The sequence below is a fragment of the Geotrypetes seraphini genome, chromosome 7, assembly GCF_902459505.1.
Source record: "Geotrypetes seraphini chromosome 7, aGeoSer1.1, whole genome shotgun sequence".
NCBI classification, from domain to species: Eukaryota; Metazoa; Chordata; class Amphibia; order Gymnophiona; family Dermophiidae; genus Geotrypetes; species Geotrypetes seraphini.
The window spans coordinates 13,418,740-13,442,369 of NC_047090.1; the positions used below are offsets into that span (position 1 = coordinate 13,418,740).

General features: G+C 38.9%; 1 protein-coding gene across 3 annotated transcripts in view; it reads left to right on the forward strand.

Annotated features, from left to right (window-relative positions):
* MDM2 (MDM2 proto-oncogene) overlaps positions 1 to 23,630 on the forward strand; it is a 49,038-nt gene that overhangs the window by 12,201 nt on the left and 13,207 nt on the right. The window contains exons 1-9 of one of the 3 annotated variants that reach the window (XM_033951648.1): positions 1,730 to 1,875; positions 2,086 to 2,170; positions 2,283 to 2,357; positions 9,223 to 9,356; positions 10,036 to 10,085; positions 16,379 to 16,440; positions 17,761 to 17,860; positions 18,565 to 18,725; positions 19,725 to 19,886. In XM_033951648.1, the coding sequence (XP_033807539.1) occupies positions 1,865 to 1,875; positions 2,086 to 2,170; positions 2,283 to 2,357; positions 9,223 to 9,356; positions 10,036 to 10,085; positions 16,379 to 16,440; positions 17,761 to 17,860; positions 18,565 to 18,725; positions 19,725 to 19,886 (840 nt within the window). In that variant the 5' untranslated portion in view covers positions 1,730 to 1,864. Of the gene's footprint in view, positions 1 to 1,729; positions 1,876 to 1,900; positions 1,994 to 2,085; positions 2,171 to 2,282; positions 2,358 to 9,222; positions 9,357 to 10,035; positions 10,086 to 16,378; positions 16,441 to 17,760; positions 17,861 to 18,564; positions 18,726 to 19,724; positions 19,887 to 23,630 lie in introns of those variants that run through there. The other 2 variants (XM_033951650.1, XM_033951649.1) reach the window with 2 other exon arrangements.

A 23,630-nucleotide genomic window follows, 5' to 3' on the forward strand; every position in this document is an offset into this window, starting at 1 on the left:
GTAGCATGCTGTAGAACCACAAGCTTGGTATTTACAGCAAAATTACTTCAATAATATACTGTGGCAAATCATTAACCAGTGAGCATGCAAATTACTGCTGTGTTTAAAAAGCTTTTGCTCTCAAAAAAAAAAATGTGCATACCATGGCAGTAATCTGCAGCATATTGTAAAAATATCCCTCTTCCTCTCAGTGCATGAGCGATGATGGCTCACCCACTTACAAAAAGGGGGACATTTAACAATTTATAAAAACTGCCTACATCTCCTTCCAAACAACAACATTTCCTGGTAGTCCAGCAGTTCTCTCAGCCCAGGGGTAGGCAATTCCAGTCCTCGAGAGCCAGAGCTAGGTCAGGTTTTCAGGATATCCACAATGAATCTGTATGAGATGGATTTGCATGCACTGCCTCCTTGAGATGCAAATCTATCTCATGCATATTTATTGTGGATATCCTGAAAACCTGACCTGGCTCCGGCTCTCGAGGACTGAATTGCCTACCCCTGTCTCAGCCCAATCCTCTCCCCCCCACACACACACACACTCTGACATAAAATAAAACCCTCTCTTTGTCTAGTGCAGTGGTTCCCAACCCTGTCCTGGAGGAACACCAGGCCAATTGGGTTTTCAGGCTAGCCCTAATGAATATGCATGAAGCAAATTTGCATGCCTATCACTTCCATCATATGCAAATCTCTCTCATGCATATTCATTAGGGCTAGCCTGAAAACCCGATTGGCCTGGTGTTCCTCCAGGACAGGGTTGGGAATCATTGGTCTAGTGTATCCCTCTCCTTCCTGAACACCCCCAGACCCTTGTCATCCACCTAGAAAGTCAAAAGGCAGGAGGATAATGCCCACTTTTGCATCAAACCCAGGGGTGTCAAAGTCCCTCCTCGAGGGCCACAATCCAGTCGGGTTTTCGGGATATCCCCAATGGATATGCATGAGATCTATTAGCATACCATGAAAGCAGTGCATGCAAATAGATCTCATGCATATTCATTGGGGAAATCCTGAAAACCTGACTGGATTGCTGCCCTCGAAGAGGAACATTGACACCCCCAGTCTAGCCCCACCATCATTCTGAATGGCAGTACTTGACACACACACCCCAGCGGTGGGAGAGGGATGGTAAAGAAGTATGTTTACTATGTATTTCAGTATGGAGGGGTTGGTGGTTATGCAATATGTTACATTGTGTTGTTGGGGTGCAGGAGGAAGAATAGGTGCTGCTTCCCTCCAAAATAATGTCTTGTAGTTTTCTCGGTATCTCTGAGCCTTTGCCCATGGTTGTTGGACATGCCTGGGCAGCAGTGCAGTCCCCATACCCTGTGAGTCAGGTTGGAAATGTCTGCCACTGAGTCACTCAAGACCTTCTGTCTCTGGTGTGTGAAGCAGTGCGCCTCTTTTTCTGTTTACAGCTTCACTGGTAGATTGGGCTTTGGCTTTTTGTCATTTTGAGTGTGAGAGGATGATGGTTCTGTACATCTCAGCATGAGACAGTGAGTTGAGTTGCTTTTCGGTTTCTCCCTAGTATTGCTACTCCAGTGTGTTTCTGTCTGAATATAGGCTAGGCTGTACTGGGTCAGAGCTCAGTTCTCTGGATCTAACTGCAGCTCTGATGTGCTGTTTAACTCTGAGTCAGACTTTGGTTGTAAGAGCTGAAGGATGACTCAGCTGCAATCGCCTCTCGCCTGGTCATGCTCAGACATGTCAGATGTGTCTCTAAGCTTGCTGCTTGCAGCTAGCAGTAGTGCAGAAGCTAGCCCTGACTTGTCTGCTGTGTACTATTTATAGGCAACCCTATCACACTTTTTCAGTACTTTGTGACAGACTCTGGGCTGAAGCACTTTACAGACTTATTATGTACTGTAGGTAAGTTCTTGTGAGGTTTCTTTTGTAGCAGCGATGGCAGCAAATCATCTGTTTGATCCTATTTTCAGATCAAAAGACTGGGAAGACAGTTCTGGATTTGACAGCTTTCTACTTGATAGTATGCTGACTGCGTCTCCTACTTGTTTCACCTTTAGCTATGTGTGGCTGAAAACATTAGATTTTAATGTTTGTTTCTTTATTTTATTGCAGGAAACTGTGCAATAGAAAAATGTCTAATAGTGCAGCTGATCGCTTGAGCACTTCCCAAATGACAGCTTCAGAGCAGGAAGCACTGGTTAGTGGTTATCAAAACCTTCTTATTTGCAACATGTTAGATAGAGACTCTTCTATGTTGATAAATTGATCAGAGGATATTGCAACCCTTGCTGTATTTTGTTCTTTTGTAGGTTAAACCAAAGCCACTTCTGCTGAAGTTGTTGAAGTGTGCAGGTGCACAACAAGTCACTTTTACAATGAAGGAAGTAAGCACACCTCATATTATTAAGAAATGTACAATTGTGAGTGGGAGGTTTTTCACCATATTAAAATATGGGGTGTCTGGATTTTCAGATGGAAGTTGACAGTGTTTCTCCTGGGAGATTCCTCAAGAAATTAGTCATGGGACAGGAAGCAATATCCTGTTTGTGCACCAGCAATAGAGTGGAACTAAATAAGTCTGGTTTTTTTTTCTGTAGTGTGTAAATAGTGGAGCATCCTAGTCATCTGTACTGGAACCAGTATATAATTTATTCAGTAATAATCTGGAACAGGAGCCTTGAGTGAAGTAGTCAACTGTTGTGCCATCTACTAATTTATTAAAAATGCTGAAAACATGAGAGATCTGAGGAATTTCAGGTGGACATTATGAGACCAGGGGTTTGGGCATCTAAATAATATCAAAACCCCTTCAAATCTATGTGTATAACACAAAAATACCTATTATGAAACACACCTTGTTTGAGTGGTAACAGTCAATGTTCTCTGCACAGAGATAACTAATCTCAAGTGTCTGCAGTCAGACCTCAGAGCTGTTAATTGGCAGGCTTTCTTTAATTAATGTGGTGCTTGGGATTTATTTTATTTTATTTTTTTAATTCTTTATTCATTTTTGCATATTACAACAAGTGTATTAGATAAAATCATATGAACTTATAAATACACACTTGAATAACTCTCATATAACACGTTAAATACAACATTTCATTACATATTTATATTCTATAATATCTTGAATATTATGTAATACACCTAATAGCTAAACAATTATTATTAAATTATTATTAAATAGAAAACCCATCCCCTCCCGTTACATAATTACATACAAGTACAGTGAAACTATTGATATATTCATATACATTATGAGATAAATAAAAATAATACCTACCCTTTTCCCCTTCTATCAAATATATATTTATATATTGACTGTTACCACTCTTAAACAAGGTGTGTTTCATAATAGGTGTTTTCATCTAAATAATATGACATTTACCCCCCTTTTACAAAACAGTACCGTGGTAACAACTCCAACACTCATAGAATTCCTATGAATGTTGGAGCTGTTACCGCCACGGCCAGCGCTAAAAAACGCACTATAGTTTTGTAAAGGGGGGGGGGTTAATGTGGACAAATGATGATTGATGCACACAGGGAATATACTGACTAAGAGCTGGAAATATTAAAGTGAAGTAGGCTTAATGAGACTTCTGTATAATTTTGTGTGTAACCAAGGGCACCTAAATTGAGCAAGTTCTGCCTGTGAGCTGTGTGCAAAGACTTGTGCTGATAGTGCTCTTCTCATTTAAATTTCATGGTAATGAAGGTATTGGTTATGCAATAATATATAGAAAAGACCCAAAGACTAAGCATTTTCTATTCTGTTTCTTCTCTTTACTGCAAACATGAAGGAACCACAACTTTTTTCTGGCTTTGTTAAAGGGTTGAGTCAAAAGCAAAAGAAAGAGGCCCAGGATAAGAAGCCGAGGGAGAGGTGTGCTGGATTAAACAATGCACAAATTTGCACAAAATAATAATCTAGAATACGTGTATGAGGGTAACTGCACAGATGGGTGCTGAGATGATGCACGTTAAGTGTGAATCCTAGTGTACGTCCACCCATACACACCAAAGTGTAGGCATGAGCAATTCCGTTAGTTCAATGTCTGGCACAAGTGCTTGTGTCTAACTAGGCCAGTGTATAGCAGCTAGTATTCTGTACCCAAAGCACGTTACTGCCTGACTTACCTGGCTACCCCACTTTGAGCTGCGCACTTTGGAATGTGCACAGCTTATAAAGAATGCTGATTAAAAGCAGTTTTGTGTGTAACTGCTAACTGGTGCCAGCGCCAATTATAGCCTTTTGCTCATTAACGCCAATTATTGACTTATTGTTACATGCACAGTTGATATTTTTTTATAAGGTATGAGCCAGAATTTGCATGCAACTTTCTAGAATTAGGGGCATAAGGTATGTGCCTTAAAACATTTTGTGCACAACTATACTTTTGCCAACAGCTTAAATTGTAAAATACTATAATCTGTACCCATTCTTTAACAGTTTAGGTATTAGCATTTACACTAGCTCTATTACATTACATTACATTACATTAGTGATTTCTATTCCGCTTGTGCCTTGCGGTTCTAAGCGGATTACAAGTTAGAGGACTGGACATTTCCAGTAGCATTGTAGTACATGTAATCAAGAGTGTGTCCAGTTACAATTGTTAGTCTGGACTTTTCCAGGAGAAATTGATAGCAGGAGGGATAGTGATAGGTTGTTTAGACGAATAGAGATAATACTGTTCGGGTTCAGGGTATTGCTGGTGGTGGTGATGGAGGTGGTCGTGAGAACATTTTCTAATACTTTTGTGAGGTTATGATGATGGGAAGTGTTTTTTGAAGAGATGAGTTTTGATTTCTTTTCGGAATACTTTAATGTCTGTAGATTTGGTCAGTAGATTGGTGATGGTAGTATCGATCTTTGCTGCCTGTGTCGCTAAAAGGCTGTCGTATAGTTTCTTTCGTCGTGTTCCTTTGAGAGGGGGGTGAGTGAATAGGCTCTGAGTTCTCCTTAGTCTGTGTGAGAGGTTACGGTGTAGTCTGTTATTTAGGTAGCTGGGGGCTGTTCCATGTATTACTTTGTATAGTAGACAATAGAATTTGAACTGGGATCTTGCTTTTATTGGTAGCCAGTGTGAGTCTAGGTATGCTTTGGTGATGTGGTCATATTTGCCGAGTGAGTAGATGATTCTGAGGGCTGTGTTCTGAACTGTCTGTAATTGTTTTATCATGTAGTTTGGGCATGATAGGTATAGGCTGTTACAGTAATCTACAATACTTAGTACTAGGGATTGTACTACTATCTTGTATTGATCTTTGTTGAAGAATTTTCTTATTTTTCTTAGGTTACGTATTGTGAAGAAAGCTCTTTGGATGATTTTGTGGATTTGAGACTGCATTGTGCAGTTTCTGTCTAGTTGTATTCCCAGGATCTTGAGTGTACTTTGCATTGGGTACTTGATTGTATTTAGTACTAGTTCTGTGAGAGATGGTTTTTTTTCCTTCTCTAGTAGTAGGAATTTAGTTTTTTCCGAGTTCAGTTTTAATTTATGACTTGACATCCATTTTTCTACCGTTTCCATTATTATTTTCAGGTGGTTTGTGGATAATGGGTCTTGAATGTTAAAGGGGAGGAGGATAGTTATGTCATCCGCGTAGCTGAATGATACTGTGTTTAGGGCGTCTAGGGTTATGCCTAGGGATGCTATGAAGAGGTTAAATAATATGGGTGATAATGGTGATCCTTGTGGTACTCCACATGGGTTTGACCATGGGTCGGATATGTGCTCTTTTGATTTGACTTTGTATGTTCGTGTTTTGAGGAAGCTTCGGAACCATTTGTGAACATTACCTGAGATTCCTATTGCGTCTAATGTCTGGAGTAGCGTGTGATGGTCAACTAGGTCGAATGCCGCGGAAAGATCGAGTTGAATGAGAAGCAGCTTGTTTCCTTTGCTGAGGTGTTGTCGGACAATGTCTAATAGTGATACCAGTAGAGTTTCTGTGCTATGGTTGGATCTGAATCCGGATTGTGATGGATGTAGTATGTGATGGTCTTCAAGGTAGTTGGAGAGGTGTTGTGCGACAAGGCCTTCTGTTATTTTAATGTATAGTGGGATTGAAGCGATTGGTCTATAGTTTGCAGGATTATCTATAGGACCTTTGGGATCTTTTAGGATAGGTGTAATTATGATTTCTCCTAATTCCGGTGGGAAATGACCTTCACTTAATGTTGTTTGAAGCCATAGTGTGAGGCTAGCTTTAAATTTGGCTTATAAAATGGCCTGAGCATTATAGGCTTGTACCATATTTGACTTGTTTCCCTAGCATTCTGTAAAGAAAGGTAGGCTTTTATTTTTTATAGAATAGGCTCCAAATAGGCACATTCTTGATGCCTAAAAATAGATGCCACTTCATAGAATTACCCTCAAGATGATTTTAATTGAGTGCTTTTCACACATCGTGTAATTAAATACTGAAATTCATTGTTGGAGAATGTGGTGAAATCAGTTAGCTTTAGGTTTGGATAATTTCCTAAAAGAGAAGTCCATAGGCCATTGTTGAGATGACTTGGGGAAATCCATTGCTTATTCCTCGGATAAACAGCATAAAATCCGTTCTACTACTTGGGATCTGGGTTGGCCACTGTTGGAAATGGGCTTGATGGACCTTCAGTTTGTCCCAGTATGACAATTCTTATGTTCTTATCTTTATGCACAGAGTAGCATTCCAGCACATGTACAATGCATACATGATGCTCTGAGTGCTGACTGTGCAAAATACAGTTGCTGTTCGTGTAAACACATGTGTGTATGCTCCTAGAGAATGATACCATATTATATACTCATGCTGAACATTTCTTTTTTCACATTTAGGGATTCTCAGAACACCACCCTGATAAATATATATAATCAGCGTGGCAGCACTCTTCACTGATTCCCCCAAACCTGCATATGTGATTATTACAACTAATTTTATCCACTCTTTTTTATATATCTATATCTATATATATATCTATATATAGATACTTTGTATACGCTAAACTTCTCAGTAATTTTTTTCCAAAAATTAATTTTCATTACTTCTTTTTCTAATGAGATTAATAAAGACAACTTAGCTTTTAAAGTTGCTGCACCAGCCTCCACAGACGCGTTTCATTCTTCTTCAGGGTTGGAGTATTGTCAGTACTGTAATAAAAACTACGCACTAACAAGCCATCACCTAAAAAAACTTAACACTACATTCTCACCAGATAAACAAGTGTACTCACTTAGCCTTTGAATCTGCCGCCGAGGCTTTTCAAAATGGCCGCGGCGTTTTGTCATCGGGGAAGGAAGGCTGTCATTGGCCAGGGGGTGCTTTTTTTTTAATGGGACAAATATTTTGCGTGTGTAACACGTGCAAAATATCTGTGCCATTGAAAAAAACCAGGCTGACCTGTCCTTAACACAATCACCCACAGGTCTAACCTGTCGGGGGGGTTTTTTTTTGGAACAGCCAAGCAATGTTAGTGCATCAATCGCTTGGCTACTTTGCATGGGGTTTTAGCTAATTTGCATGGCCGGATCAGTAAATGGGCGATTGAGGCAAAAAAACATGCGGTGAGCCGTTTTATGAATCGGGTTAGTAATAGTGATCTTCACTAAAGCTGTGAAAACAGGTTTAGAGAGATGATCGCTGACTTTAGTGCATCTAGCTCGAAGAGCTAATATTCCGTGAACACCTTCCACTGAATATTAGCACTTAGCAGCTAAGTGCTATTCAACCGGACAGGAGCTGTTCCTGGCCAATTAAATAGTGCTGAATTTCGGGTGGTGGTTTTCTAGCGCCCCTTAAAACTGGATGCCATCTCAGAATGTAAATGAGCTGTTTATTGATTTGGTTTGATTATGACAATGATAAACACAAATCTTTTTTTTTTAAATAAATTCTTTATTCATTTTAAAACTTTCATCAAGTGTACAAAAATTGCAACACAATAACATAGATTTAACCACTTGTACATCTTATCATTATAACTTATAGTTGTAAATATAACCCTCCCTCTCCCATCCTGAAATCCCTTTAGTAATTTTTATTTTTTCATATAATAGAGACCCTCCCCCCACCCCACCCTTATCTTACATTTTTTTTTTTTTTTTTAATATTTTTATTCTTTTTTTAAATTCTTACATCAAGTGAAATACATGTAATACATTCAATTATGAAAAAACACTTGAAATTATTATTAAATGTTCTTACAATGTGAATTAAATAAACCCTTTATCAGAATTTTATATCATATTAATATTACAATAGTTTTCCTTCCCTACCCCTTCTATATGTTCCATACATGTGTTGTTATATCTGATCAATAGAATAATTCGTCAATGGTCCCCATATTTTATTAAATTTTTTAATATAACCTTGTTGTAATGCCAATACTTTTTCCATTTTATATATATGACAAATTGAATTCCACCAAAAAGTGTAATTCAATTTAGTGTAATCCTTCCAGTTCTGAGTAATTTGCTGTATAGCGACCCCTGTTAAAATTAATAAAAGTTTATTATTGTTAGCTGAAATCGGACTTTGTGTTCTCATTGCTGTTCCAAATAATATTGTATCATATGATAGTCCAACATGATTTTCTAATAAATTATTAATTTGGGGCCAAATTAATTTCCAAAAGGAATTAATGCAGAGACAAAAGAATAGTAAATGGTCCAATGTCCCCACTTCTATCCTACAATGCCAGCATCTATTAGATCTACTACTATCTAATTTTTGTATTAATGGCATCAATCATGACAAAAGGACGTTAATGGTTCCCAAATTTTAATAAAGTTTTTATAATTTCCATTTTGCACCGCTATTGATCTTTCCATTCTGTATATGTGGCAAACTGAATTCCACCAAAATTTAAAATTGAGCCTACTATGGATAAACACAAATCTTAAGAATTGTGGGTTGTCTTTTCACACCCCCTCCCCCCTTTCAGTCAATGTACAGTGTAATTGTAGGATTTGTTGCTGGATGATATGATCATGGCTAGCAGCATAGTTGGGTTTAAAAAGTTTAGACAGGTCTAGCAGTTAATCAGGGCAGTACCATGTCTATGTTCAGGAGAGAATGGTAGGGAATGAACCTTCCATTAGGATTTGCCTTCTACTGCCATGTGATCTGGATTGGCCATCCTTGAAGGCAGGATACTGGACATCATTATCCTGATGCTGCAGCAGGACACATTGTATGTTCTGATACAAGATGCTAAGTATTTCTGGTTCTGATTGTTTATACTTGTGTTTTTAGGTTCTTTTCTATCTTGGGCAATATATTATGACCAAGCAGCTGTATGATGAGAAACAGCAGCATATTGTGCATTGCGCTAATGATCTTCTTGGAGAACTCTTTGGCGTCCAGAGCTTTTCTGTAAAAGAGCCCAGGTAATGATCCTGTGAGCGGTCCTTTACTTGGCCTGGGCCAGATCCATATGCACTACCAAATGGGCTTCGTCCATGATCCTCATAAGTAAATGGTGCCAGGTGACGCTACTAAAATGAAACTCCACATTCTCTCTGTTTGAAGTAACAGTAATAGCTACATCCATCTTTTGAGGATCTTTGCTTTCACGTTAAGGTTTTATTCTGTGATTTTTCTTTCTTTATGGTCTTACGTGTGCTTTTTTTATTTTATTTTTTAAATTAAAGGTATGTATCTTCTTAAAGTGGCTACAGCTCCTCTTTTGTACTTATCCACTTAAGTTCACAGGTGTCAAAGCAATCCAGTTGGGTTTTCAGGATTTCCCCAATGAATACTGCTTTCAATGCATATTCATTGGTGAAATCCTGAAAACCCGACTGGATTGTGGCCCTCGAGGACCGACTTTGACACCCCGGACTTAACTTCAGTGTTTTTACTTATCTGCATTTATTTTTGATGAGGTTCAGCACAGCCAAATACCCCTGTTTAATTGTAAGCAACTAAAATAAAGAAGGGGAATCTTACTAACTGTTAATTCAAAGACAGTTTAGCTACAGTTCAGCTTCTCAATCCAACAAGCAGCATATCTACATTTGAGTAGTTTTATATGTTTATATATTTCTTTATTCTCTCTACTGCTAGGAGGCTGTATGCAATGATTTCCAGAAACTTGATGGCAGTCAGACACCAAGGTAAGTTAGTCCTGGGTGCATGCAAATTTTTTCTAATGTGAGCAATAAGGTCTAAAAATATTCTTTCCGTGTGAGCAATGAGTTCTAAAAACCAACAATTTTCCAGATTTACAAGTATTTTTATGAGCAACCATGTAAAAGCTGTGAGCAATGCTCCTAGAATGTATGCGTGACTGCTTAGAGGGAACATAGGTCCTGAGTAAGGTTTTGCTGTACCTGGCTTATTTGAGGTACTGGGATTGGAACTATTACAACAACATTTTTCATGCCCGTGGCATCATAGCTCAGAGAACGCATCATTCAGGAATACAGTTCATTGTTTGCAGTCTGTCATAAGTTTATTTTTTCTAAAGAACAACAAGGAAGCTATAAGAAATTTAATACAATTTGGGAGCCATTAACTTCTTATTGTAATGAGTAAACACCATTTTCTATTGTAATATACACCGTCTAATGATTAGGGGGAGGGGGAGGTATATTTTACATTTTTCTTATTGGGGAAATAATAGAGGAATGATGGGAGGGGAGGGTGGTAATTTTATGTATTGTAAGATAAATCAGAAAGATTGTCAAGTGATGTGTTTAATTGTATTGTTGTATTGTTTGTGCACGTGATGTAAGATTGAAAACAAACAAAGAATTAAAAAAAAAATAAAGATGTCTTCAGATATAAGTGCAGGATTTGGCAGTTTTGGAGAAAGCTGGGGATACAGAATGGAAAATTGACACTAGTTCAGTCCCAAATCTGCTCCTACGTAGAAAAACTTCAACAGCCATCCTCGCAAGGACATGCACATAATCTGCTCAGCACATCCTGAAATTTATTAAAATATCCTTTTTGAACAGCTAATGCTCTTACCATTTTATAAATATGACACACTGATCTCCACCAAAAACTATAATTCAATCTGTTCCAATTTTTCCAATTATACGTTATATGCTGAATGGCAAGAATCAGTAAAAGTTTATTATTTTGGGAAGATATTTAGCTCTTAGTTCTCATAGACATACCAAATAAAACTGTGTCATACGACAATGCCACTTGATTCTCTAGCAAGCAATTTATTTGGCCCCAAATCGACTTCCATAAAGCCAGAATAAATGGACAGTAGATGATCTAAAGTCCCCGCATCGAGATGACTGCCAACATCTATTAGATTTAGAGCAATCCAATTTTTATAAACGAACAGGGGTCCAGAATGCTCTATGCAACAGGAAGAACCACGTTTGTCTCATAGATGCAGACATTGTACATTTCATCCTCCAAGACCAAATTCGTGGCTATTGAGACACAGTAATTTGATGCTTAATCTCAATGCTTCAAATGTCTCTAATCCCAGTTTTTGGTTTTTTATTCATATATCCAGATAATAATTTGTACCACTGTGCGGCCTGGTGCCCCAGGAAGTCTGCCTGAAAGCATAAGAACTCTAAACTAAATTGATTATTAAGATTTTTCCATTCAGGGAACCCCGCCTGAATAGCCTGCTTCAGTTGCAACCACCTATAACTTTGTGATTTATCAAGGCCAAATTTATGTTGCAGCTGTGAAAAATCAAGCAGTTTACCATTAGATATAACATCATCTAGTGTGCGTATACCTGCTTTTATCCAATTCTTCCAGGCAATCTTAAACCCTCCAATTTGAATCTTGGAGTTCAGCCATATAGTTTGATTTGTAGATTTTTGAATTGGAATAGGTGTTAAATTATTGACATATCGTAAAGTTTTCCAGGTATCTATTAATATTCTGTTTTCTTTATACACTCTAGGCATTTTGATACTAAGAACATGACCGAGCCTGAGAGGAAACAAGAGCTGCCATTCCAACCCCAACCAGTCTGGGAGCTTTTCCATGAGCTCTGGGAGGACCCAATACATACTCTGACGCATAATATAGGCTTGATGATACCTATAGAACTTGGGAGAATTTACCCCTTCCTCTGCAATTGGCTTTTGTAAAGACACTAAGGCAATTCTAACAATTTTACCTAGCCAAATAAATTTTGTAAGAATACTACTTAATTTTTTTTTTTTAATTCTGTATTCATTTTAAATCATAGAACAAGTGCACAAAAATACAACCATTATAACTTCAATAAAACACTTGAAAATCTTTCCATGTCATCTAGTAATTTAAACAAAAGTTCAACAAATAGTACACTATTAATAAATACAAATATAATGTATACTACTAATACCACCCCCATTGTGTAAATATATGTAGTAGTAGTTTTGGGGACTACTTAATTTTTTATAAAAAGACTCCTGAAAAAAAACTGGTATCATACCCATTTGGTAACAAACCACAGGCAAAATCATCATCTTAATAGTTTGGACTCTCCCCCACCAAGACAGATGTAAAGGTTTCCATTGCTCACACAATTCCGTTACCTTCTGTAATAAAAATTTTTCATTCACTTTCATTGTTTCTTCTAGCGTGTTTTTTATCCAAATACCTAAATATTTTATTCCTTCCTCTCCATAAAAAGGGAAATGAATCAAATAAACCTTTTGTGCAATGTACATTAAGAGGAAGTACTTCTGATTTATTCCAGTTTATTTTATAACCTGAAAATTTCCCAAATTTCTCTAACAATTCAAGCAAATATGGAATGGTTATTCCAAGATTCCTCAAATGAAGCAGTATATCATCTGCATAAGCAGAAACTTTATATTCCCTACCAGAATACGGAATACCCTGTATCTCCTTCACTTGCTGAATAGCTAATAACAAGGGTTCTAATACTATATCAAAAAGAAAAAGCCGCACAGTGATATAAATTGTTATATGGATATTTGGAGCATTGAGCTTGGGCACCGAATTTCTGCCTCTCAGTGGCCATGTTTTTGGTCTTGGAGAATAAAAACTACAAGGGCAGCATCTATGAGACAGACTTGGGGTTTTTTTTTTTGTTGCATAGAGCTTTTTAGACCCTTTTCGGTTACAGAAGTTGGATAGTTCGAGGTCCAATAGATGCTGGCATTGTGGTTTAGAAGCTGGGACATTAGACCATTTAATATTTTTCTGTCCCTATATAAATGCCTTTTGGAAGTTAATTTGGTCCCAAATTAATTCGTTGTTAGAAAATCATGTTGCCCTTTCATATGATACTATATTATTTGGTACATCAATGAGATTTAAAAGCCCAATTTCTGCAAATAATAATAAACTTCTATTGATATTGACAGGGGTTGCCATTCAGCAGATTACAGGAAATTGGAAAGATTACACTAAACTAAATTATACTTTTTGGTGGAATTCAGTATGCCATATTTATAAAATGGAAAGGGTGCTTGCTATGCAACAAGGAAATTATCATAAGTTTAAAAAGATTTGGGGGCCATTGATTATTTATTCTAATGATCAGACATCTTAAACACCTTAGTATTGGATAAGATATAGGGGGAGTGGGATTATGAATGATAGTAATTGTTAATTATTAATATATGGGTGGGTGGGATTCTTTTATATTTATATATTTGGAGGAATATAAATAAGATTGTCAAGTGATTAGTTAAAAATCTTTCAGATTGATTATTATACACTTGTTGTAATATTTGAAAATGAATAAAGATTTATAAAAAAAAAAAAAGGAGACAAGCGTTGCAAATTGAAACGCTCTGAGAAATTATTAATATACAGTCTATCAACAGGGGAGCTATACAATGTTTGAATCATTCTTATAAATCCTGGACATAGCTATACCAATTCATAGCCTGATACACGAAGGTCCATTCCACCCGATCAAAGGCCTTTACATCTAGGGTTACAGAAAAGGCCGGATCTTTCATGGCTTTTGTTAAATATAACATATGAAAAACCAATCTGGTATTATTAAAACTAAATTCCCACTGGATCTAGAAAGGGCACACAGGATCCTGACAAAAAGGAAATATAATCAAAAGGGTCCGCGTCCTTTTAATTTTTAAGCTGCTCCGTTACCAACATGTTATAGAAATTATTAAGCTGGCAAAAGAGAATAAGAACCTTAGATGCCAGGATTCAAAAATTCACATATTGCTGGACCTTGCGAAGGCAACGGCTTTTAAAAGCAAAAAGTTACTTGAGCTATGCCCACAGCTAAGATCGATTGGTGCCAGATATGGATTGATGTACCCGGCAATCATGCGAGTCACTTATTCAAATAAAACTTTAAATTTCGAGGATCTGTTGAAATTACAGGAGTTTTTGGAGCACTGTGATCAGCCCATGACTACATGAACTATGATTACATGATTTGCGTTTAAATGCAATAGGATTGATTTACTTTGAAAGTTGGGATTTTTTATTTTTTTCTTTATTTTGTTCACATTCTATTTGAAAGGATTAAACCAGGGTTTCTTAAGACACAGAATCCTAATATTTGTCCCCATTTCCCACTAGTATAATTGACATGTTCATATATTGTAAAACCATTAATAACATGAGAGGTAGCAGAGTCAAGAGACGCAACTGGTGAGCTCTGAGAATAAATCTTCAGTTTGCGAGAAGAATTTATATTCCTTTTGGTGCACTGCCTATCGACTTCCATTTATTTGTCTAACCCAGTGGTTCTCAATCCAGTCCTTGGGGCACACTTAGCCAGTCATGTTTTCAGGATATCTATGAGATGAATTTGCTTATAATAAATTTACAGGCACTATCTCCATTCTATACAGATCTATCTCATGGATATTCATTGTAGATAATCTTTTTTTATTTTTTTTTCTGCAGGGCTGTTTTTAATTTTTTTTTCCAATTCTTTATTCATTTTTTCATCTTACACCAAGTGAACAATATTACATCAATTAATTCCTATACATCACTTGAAAGTTATTTCTTAATATTATTTCAATACTTATTTTAAATCCCCCCACCCCCTCCCTTTTCACAAATAATATAAATCAAACATGTAATGTATTCAAAATAATAATAAACCAATAATGTAGCAATATACCCCCTTCCCCATTATTATAACTATACTCGTGGAGGGGCATAATCAAAAAAAGCGTCTAAGTCCCCTTTTGGCCTAAGTCCCTAAACGTTCAACCCAGAAGCAGGGAAAGTGTCCATAACCAAAACAAACGTCCATGTTTTGATTGGGCGTTTAGGCAGGGGAAGGCCATAATCTCCACTAAGTCTAAAAGTACCCCCACAGCACGTCTACACTTTTAAGCCATAATGAAACAAAAAAACGCCTAAGCCAAAAACGTCCAACAGAAGGGCTTTTAGGCGAAGGAGGAGCCAGTCCTTCGCCTAAAAGCTGGATTCTGTAACCGGTGTCTGTCAAAAACAACACCGGTTACAGAATCCCCCCCTCCCCACAACCATCCAGGCAGGAGGGTGCCAAGCCCTCCTGCCATGGCAAACTGCGACCCCCCCCCCCCCCCGACAACATTGGGGCAAGAGGTAGCCCAAGCCCTCTTGCCCCGTTGAAGCCGCGACCCCCCCCCTCCCCGACTCGATTGGGCCAGGAGGGAGCCCAAGCCCTCCTGGCCCAGGCGACACCCCCCACTACATTACGGACAGGAGGGATCCCAGGCCCTCCTGCCCTCGACGAACCCCCCCTCCCCTCAACGTCCGCCCCCCCCCCCAGAACCCCCGATCAGGCCCACTGCCCGCCCTTTCCCCTCCTCTAAACACACCTCTTTTCTCTTTGTGCGTTTAGAGGCAGGGGAAAGGCTTTTTGATCGTCCAAGTAGCCACTTAGGACACTTTTTAGACGTTGGTTTTTTTTTTTTTTTTTTTAATTATTACCCCCTTAGTGTAAAAAGGTGTCTAGTCATTACAATATGTTATCAAAGGTCCCCAAATTTTTTTGAAATTGTTATAATTTCCTTTTTGTATGGCAATTGTCCTTTCCATTTTGTATATATGGCATAATGAGTTCCACTAGAAGGTGTAATTAAGTCTAGTATAGTCTTTCCAATTTCTGGTAATATGCTGAATGGCAACTCCTATCGTTATTAATAAAAGTGTATTATTATTAGATGAAATTTGACTTTTTTTCCTCATGGACGTTCCAAATAGAATTGTATCGTATGTTGAGCTACATGATTTTCTAATAAGCAATTAATCAGGGACCAAATTGATTTCCAAAAGGCCATAATATAGGGACAAAAATGAAGTAGATCTAGAAATGACTGGCTAGGAGCTGGGTTGAGAACTGCTGCTTTCTACAATATTGAAGTTTTGTTTATGTCTCTTACCTTCTAGACCTGATTTTTCCCTGGCGCCCCATCATCATTTGTCTCTAGATATAGAGATAGGTGTCTAATAACACTGAACTCAAATCTTGTTTCCTTTTCAGAAACTACAGATGCAAACACATCTACAAATGAGAACCCACATCAACTGGAAAATGGACTTAAGGTGAACTTGTTTGCAGATATATGCACAGCAACTGGGAAATTGTAACTTCAGCTAGCCCAGAAACTGATCCACAAATTGGATTATTTAGTTATATGTAACCATGCTCTCTAGCGTTTGTGTGTGTTTCCTTCTACTTCAGTGCTTCTTCAGCCTCTTGTAATGCTTATTAGATGATGTAGAAGGGCAGACTGAGTGGGCTGCATAGTCTGTCTGGCATCATTTTCAGTGGTGGAGAGGAAAAGGGTGACAGGGTTCAAAGAAGCGTGGGATGAACACCGAGTATCAAGAATCAGAAAAGAATAGTAAATATTGAACTAAGGCCAGTACTTTGCAGACGTGCACAGTCTGTTTCTGTATATGGCCATTTTGGGGGGCTTCAATGGCTGGGAGGGTGTAGATCAGGGGTCTCAAAGTCCCTCCTTGAGGGCCGCAATCCAGTTGGGTTTTCAGGATTTCCCCAATGAATATGCATGAGATCTGTGTGCATGCACTGCTTTCAATGCATATCCATTGGGGAAATCCTGAAAACCCGACTGGATGGCGGCCCTCAAGGAGGGACTTTGAGATCCCTGGTGTAGATGGACTGGAGTGAGCTTTGACGGAGATTTCATTAGAGAGAACCTAAGAACAGTACTGGGCAGAGCTTTGGATTCTTGCCCAGAAATAGCTACGGAGGAGAAGGAAAAAAAAAACCCCAACAAATTTTTAGATTGAATCAGGTTGGGCAGACTAGATGGGCCATTCGGGTCTTTATCTGCCATCATCTACTATGTTAAACCCATGCCATTCCATTACCACCTCCAGGAAGGCGTTCCAGAAATTCTCCTCCATTTCATTAAACTATATTTCCTAATGGTACTCCTACATCTGTTTCCTGGTACCTTCACTCTATATCCCCTACTTCTTTTCCTTTGCAAATGGTTTTCAGATGTTTCTTCATCTGTGTCATTTTTGTCCATCTTTCCCTGTGTTCTTTCTTTGTATTTTGTAAATTTTGGCCTTTCTCTAATTATTTTCATCCACTTTCCGGAGAACTATATTGATTTCCTTTCTTCTTGCTTTTATTTACTTTTCAGTGTTACTACAGAATCCTATAAAACATTTAAATTTCTAGACTGAAAGATCACTAAGAACTGCTATATGTTTAGTTAAACATTTTTAAATAGTGCCCTAAACTAGGTACAGCAGATCCCTGCTCTATAGAGCTTACCTGAGTCAACATGAGATAGTGGCTTGTCACTAACCTATTCTTGTAACTAATAGGCCACCACTATAATCTTAGTAGTTACTGGGTGACTCAGTTGTCATTTCTTCATTCAGGAAGCCACACAAGATTCCCATGAAGAAAAGCTTGCTGCAGTAGGTTTGCCTGCAAGAGCAGCTTCCACCTCATCTAGGAGAAGAACTCACAGTGAAACAGGTACACGTAATACGATTCTCTGCGTGGATCTCGATACAGTAGAATCTTAGTTAACTAGTGGGCACCTACATTTTTTTAAAACATTTACAATTTCTGATGGAACTCTTTATGTCACATCTATAAAATGGAAAGGATAATAGCCACACAGCAGGGGAATTTTAGAAAATTTCAGTATATTTGGGAGCCATTAACAAAATTTTGTAATGATTGAATATTATTTTTCCCCTTAAATATGCATGTCCAAGGTAGGGGGAAGGGTATTTTGGTCTGATTATTAAGGTAAGGTATATGGGAATGGGGATTATATGTTTTCTTGAATGTAAAGACTGTTATTGATTAGGGGGGATAAATTCTGATATGGATTTTAACAGACTAATAAGTGTTGTATCTGAGTTTAAAATGTTATATATGCTGTTAAACTTATTGTAAGTTTTTAGAAATGAATAAAGAATTTTTTTTTAAAAATTTTTAAATAGCATTTTCCACTACCAGCACCTAACTTAAGGTGCCATTTCTAGAATATTGCCCTGAGTGCCACAGACTTGCTCATGGTGCTAACAGTAAAGCAGCAGTGTCAGGACAAAGGCTAGAAACATGTCTGCTGTTCAATGTTGTTGGAATGTTATGCAGAATGATTTTTCAGCACTATCTAAATGATTGGTTAACTTCTCCATTGTTAATTTTTTTTTTTTTTTTTTTAATAGAAGAAAATCCTTTGTCCGATTCTCCTGGTGACAAACAAAGAAAGCGGCATAAATCAGACAGCATTTCTCTTACATTTGACGAGAGCCTCTCATGGTGTGTTATTAGTGGTTTACGTCGAGACCGAAACAGCAGTGAATCAACTGACTCTTGCTCAAATGCTGTAAGCAAAATGTACTGGTATTATCACTGTATAAGAGCAGCCTGAAGATGTGTTAACTCAATCTGTAGGAGAGCATTTGCAATTAGGTGCAGTAGAGGGCAGTGCTGAGCTTTGGCGAATCGTGCTGGAGCCTGGAGAGGTCATCTGGGAATAAAACCATAGACGTAGTGAACTGAAGCGACAGGAGCTAACCATTGGGATACTTCAAAAGTCTAAATAATGCATTATGCAGAAGCATTTGACAGTAGACAGGACATCCTAGAACAGTGATCTATAGTGGAAGACTGGAGAAAGCAGAGTTTGGAATAAAGCCAAGCATCATTCCTCCACAAAAAAGGCAGTAGAGGGAAAAACAGGGACATAATTGAAAGTCTGGAATAAGCACAAGAGGATTCCTCGTACTGAGGAAGTGAGAGGTGACCAAGGGTCTCTGGAAACACCCCAAGAGGAGGAACGTTAGGCAGCAACCACTGAGCCTTGCAATTTCTTTGTCATCAGATTATTGTACAAAGGACACACAATTCAGTCTATTAGGTAGAAATCTCATTTATTCAGCACATGGTAGTTAGTATGTGCTTACTCCTGCGTCAGGACTGACAGATGAGTAGTGACAGACTTCTAAACCCATTCTTAGCACCTCTCCAGGCCGGCATAGGTTAATCTTACAAGTGGGATTACAGACAGATTTGTAGGCGATACCTTTTTACTAGACTAACTTAATATCACCTACAACTTGTCTGACTCTTCCACATATTATGAAATGCAAAATCTTCCAGCTTTACTGAATCAGCTGAGGCAATTTGACCTCTGATTTTTGAGCATATGGTAATGTCGCAACGGTTAAGCATGGTGCTGAGGCTAGACGTGTAGCAATCCTATATCAGCAGGTAGATTTGCCTGGAGAGAGTTTTTAGCAAGCTATATTATCGGCAATATCTTCTTTTTTGCTTGCTTTCAGAAAGTAACTGTTGGCATTGTGTGAACATTTTTGTGTTTTAGGATGTAGACACTGCATCAGTAAGTGAAAATTCAGAAGACACTTGGTTTGACCAGGATTCTGATTCAGACCAGTTCAGTGTCGAGTTTGAAGTCGAGTCTGTGTACTCAGAAGACTACAGTCACAATGAAGAAGGGCAGGAGTTGACAGATGAAGATGATGAGGTGTGTGTGTTATGTTAACCACTGTGCAGGGTTCATATGGGTCAGCTCCCAGGCAGTGTACAAGCCTGTACCGGTGTAGAGTGGGTAGAGAGAAAGCAGAGGCCTTATTTCATTTTGAATTGATGCTATTTCCCTAGTTTATATATTCCAGTATAATAAAGCAAAGCGTGGTATAACATTTCTAGCGCACACTGATCCACTCTCTGCTGTCACTCAATCTAGTGCTGCAAGGATCCTTCTATAAGAGGGCTATATTTGGAGGGGGGGGGGAAATGATAGCAATAAATTTTCTTAGCTAAACCCAATTGTTACTCAAAGTTGAAGTGACACTTAAGTACGAAGTTTTCACCCGGGTGGGGAGAGGTGAAATACATCACATAACTACAAAAGCAAGAGAAGAAGTTTATGTTGGATAGTTGTATATTTTCATGATATGGTTTATTCAGTCATGGCAGGTGTTCCACTGAGAAGGGAAAACATTAGGTGAGCTAGACCTGAGGTGAAACAGCCCCTTTAATACATGATTCAACCTGTCCACCTAGAGTATATTTACAGACCAGGTCAGCTTTCACCTTTAAAGGCTACATACAGCTGCAGCCTGTAGACCAGGGGTGTCAAAGTCCCTCCTTGAGGGCCGCAATCCAGTCAGATTTTCAGGATTCCCCCAATGAATATGCATGAGATCTATAAGCATACAATGAAAGCAGTGCATGCAAATAGATCTCATGCATATTCATTGGGGAAATCCTGAAAACCCGACTGGATTGCGGCCCTCGAGGAGGGACTTTGACACCCCTGCTCTAGACCAAGTGGAAAGGATGCTTGTGCTGATATTTTTAATTAGAAAGAATCCATCTATCCCACCCGGTCAATTGTCTAGCTACTGGCTACAGTAGTTGTGTGAAAATGTCTTGATCTAAATATACACCGCCTTGGGTGAATCTCTTCATAGAGTTAGTTAATGCTATAAATTTCAGAAGGAAATTGCATTTAGCACAACTTAGTAAACTTTGAGAGACTGAGATTATACACAGCATGCTTTGACTTACTGTCATGGTATGTACCAAATTAACCCATTTGGAGACACTGCCCTCTGTTTACAATCTCAGGTGTATTTACAGAAAATATAAATCAAAGTTCAACTGCTACAGTGTAAAATAACCTTTTTTGAGCTCAGGAGACCAGGATTGAAAGCAATACTCCAGGTGAGCTTGGACAATGGAGCAATAATAATAATAATTTATTTTCTTGTATACCGCCCAACCAGTTGTTCTGGGCGGTTCATAACAGGAGAATACTGAGACATTTCAGCACATGGTACAGTTTCATAGAACATACTATCTAAGTACAATCTAAAATTATATAATAAAAGTAGTACAATGTTAAAAAATATTAAAAAATTAAAACATACTATGACAATAAGAATAGAAACAAAAGACCTCATTTAAATATATCAAAATTAGTATTCTTATTTGTCAAATAAATAGGTCTTTAATGATTTCCTAAATGTGAAGTAAGAATTAGATTGAACAGAGGCATTATAACATTCTTAGTCTTGTTAACCATCCCTTCAGCCTGTCTTTATCATAGAGGGGCTGGGGGGAGGGCAGAGGACCCTGGCAGCAGGAGGGAGTGGACATCCCTCCTGCTATCCTTTAATTTAAAGGTGCTGGGGTCAAGGGACCCGGGCAGCGGGAAGAAATGGACATCCCTCCTGCCAATAGTCCTTCACACTATTCCAGGGGCCCTCCCTGTACTGGAGCTGTGGTGCAGCTGGGCAGTAGATTCCTTATTCTGTTGGGAGTGTGACTGTGTCTGCAGTTGCAGCCAAGCAAGCTCAAAGGATAGTCACAGGATGAAGTGAGCACACAGATAGGAGAGGGTTGCTAGACTCTCAGGTTATCCTTTCCCTCTGCTTGTCTACATTAATACTGAATGGGGGGCCAATTTCTACACATTTTGGTGGAATTCATTATGTCATATTTATAAAATGGAAAGATCAATTGCCATACAAAAAGGAAATTATAATAATTTTAAAAAGATTTGGGGGCCATTAGCAAATTATTGCAATGAATAGACATCATTTTCCTAATGAAAGTACATTTACATGTAGAGGAGGGGGGAGGGCAAATAGTTCTTTTAAAGGTCTGATTAATAGATTGAAATATAATATATAAATGATATTTTGAATTTAATTACTTGTGGGAAGTGTGGATGGGGGGAATAAATTCATGTATGTAAAATCATAATTGTATGAATATCAAGTGATATGTAAAAGTTAATATAATGTACCATATTTTCACGCATATAACGCGCGCTATACACGATTTTTACAAACCGTGCACATTATACACGATTTTTACAAACCGTGCATAACCGTGCGCGTTATACGTGTGAACGCGTTTTACAACTTTTTTTTTTCATTCCGATCCGGCATCCCCCCTGCGAACCGGCATCCTCCCCCCTGCTCGCGTCACCCCCCCTCCCCCGCGATCCTACATCCCCCCCAGCACCGCAAAACATCTCTTACTCGATTGGGCACCAGCACCAATGCACAGGATGTGCCAGTGCCCTAAGATCCTCCCTCGTTGGGCTGGGCTGGGCGGTGTGAGGGAGATCCTCCTTCTTCCTTGTGCCGGGCTGGACTGGGCTTTGAGCATTTGCGCATGCTCAAAGCCTTCTGGTCTCGCTGTCTCCGAGATTCTCAATCTGAGAATCTCGGAGAGAGCGAGACCAGAAGGCTTTGAGCATGCGCAAATGCTCAAAGCCCAGTCCAGCCCGGCACAAGGAAGAAGGAGGATCTCCCTCGCACCGCCCAGCCCAGCAACAACGAGGGAGGATCTTCGGGCACTGGCACTGGCACGTCCTGTGCATTGGTGCTAGTGCCGGTGCCCAATCAGGTAAGAGATGTTTTGCGGTGCTGGGGGGGATGTAGGATCGCGGGGGAGGATGCCGGCTCACAGGCCAGAAGAGTAAGCGGGAGTGGGAGGAGGTTATAGCAGCTTGCGCGGTATACGCGTGTGTGTGCTATATAAAAAATTTTTTACAGAAATGCTTTGGACCCGCGCGCTATACGCGTATGCGCGTTATATGAGTGAAAATACGGTAGTATTGTGCACTTGTTGTAAGATGGAAAAATGAATAAAGAATTTTTTAAAAAAATGGGGGGGGGGTGGAGGAAAGGACCTATATCTTACAGCTGTTTAAGTGTGATCTTTCTCCACCTTCTGGTCGATGGATATCCCACTGGTCTGGAATAGTGTTAAGGACTAATGGACAGAAAATGATCAGTAAGACCTAATTCTTTAGCACTCTCCAGACCAGTAGAGGTTAATCTTTAAGAGTGGGTATATATCCATTCATGACCAGCAGGTGGAGACTGAAAACAAAACTGTGGAATAGTACATAAGAGATACTTTTCCCTATTCTTATCAGTCTTCTTTCAGTCTTCAGCAGGTGTTGACTGAGCTGTACCCATCTTCTTTGGTAGGACTGTTGGAATTTGTTTAGGGGTTTCTAGTCCCTATTTTTGGCCGGATTGAGCTTGGGTGGGCCCTGTTTGGGATCCGTCTGACATCTGGGGTGTCAAACCTGGCGGGTCTCGAGCAGGGTCCCTCCCCCCACTTCTCCACCTCTCCACATTTTTTTAGAGGAGGCTCAGCAGTAAGCCTTGCCCCCTAAATCAAGCAAGGCATATTGCTTAGAGAGCCTGTGGAGTCTTATGAAAAAAAAAAAATCCTGAGG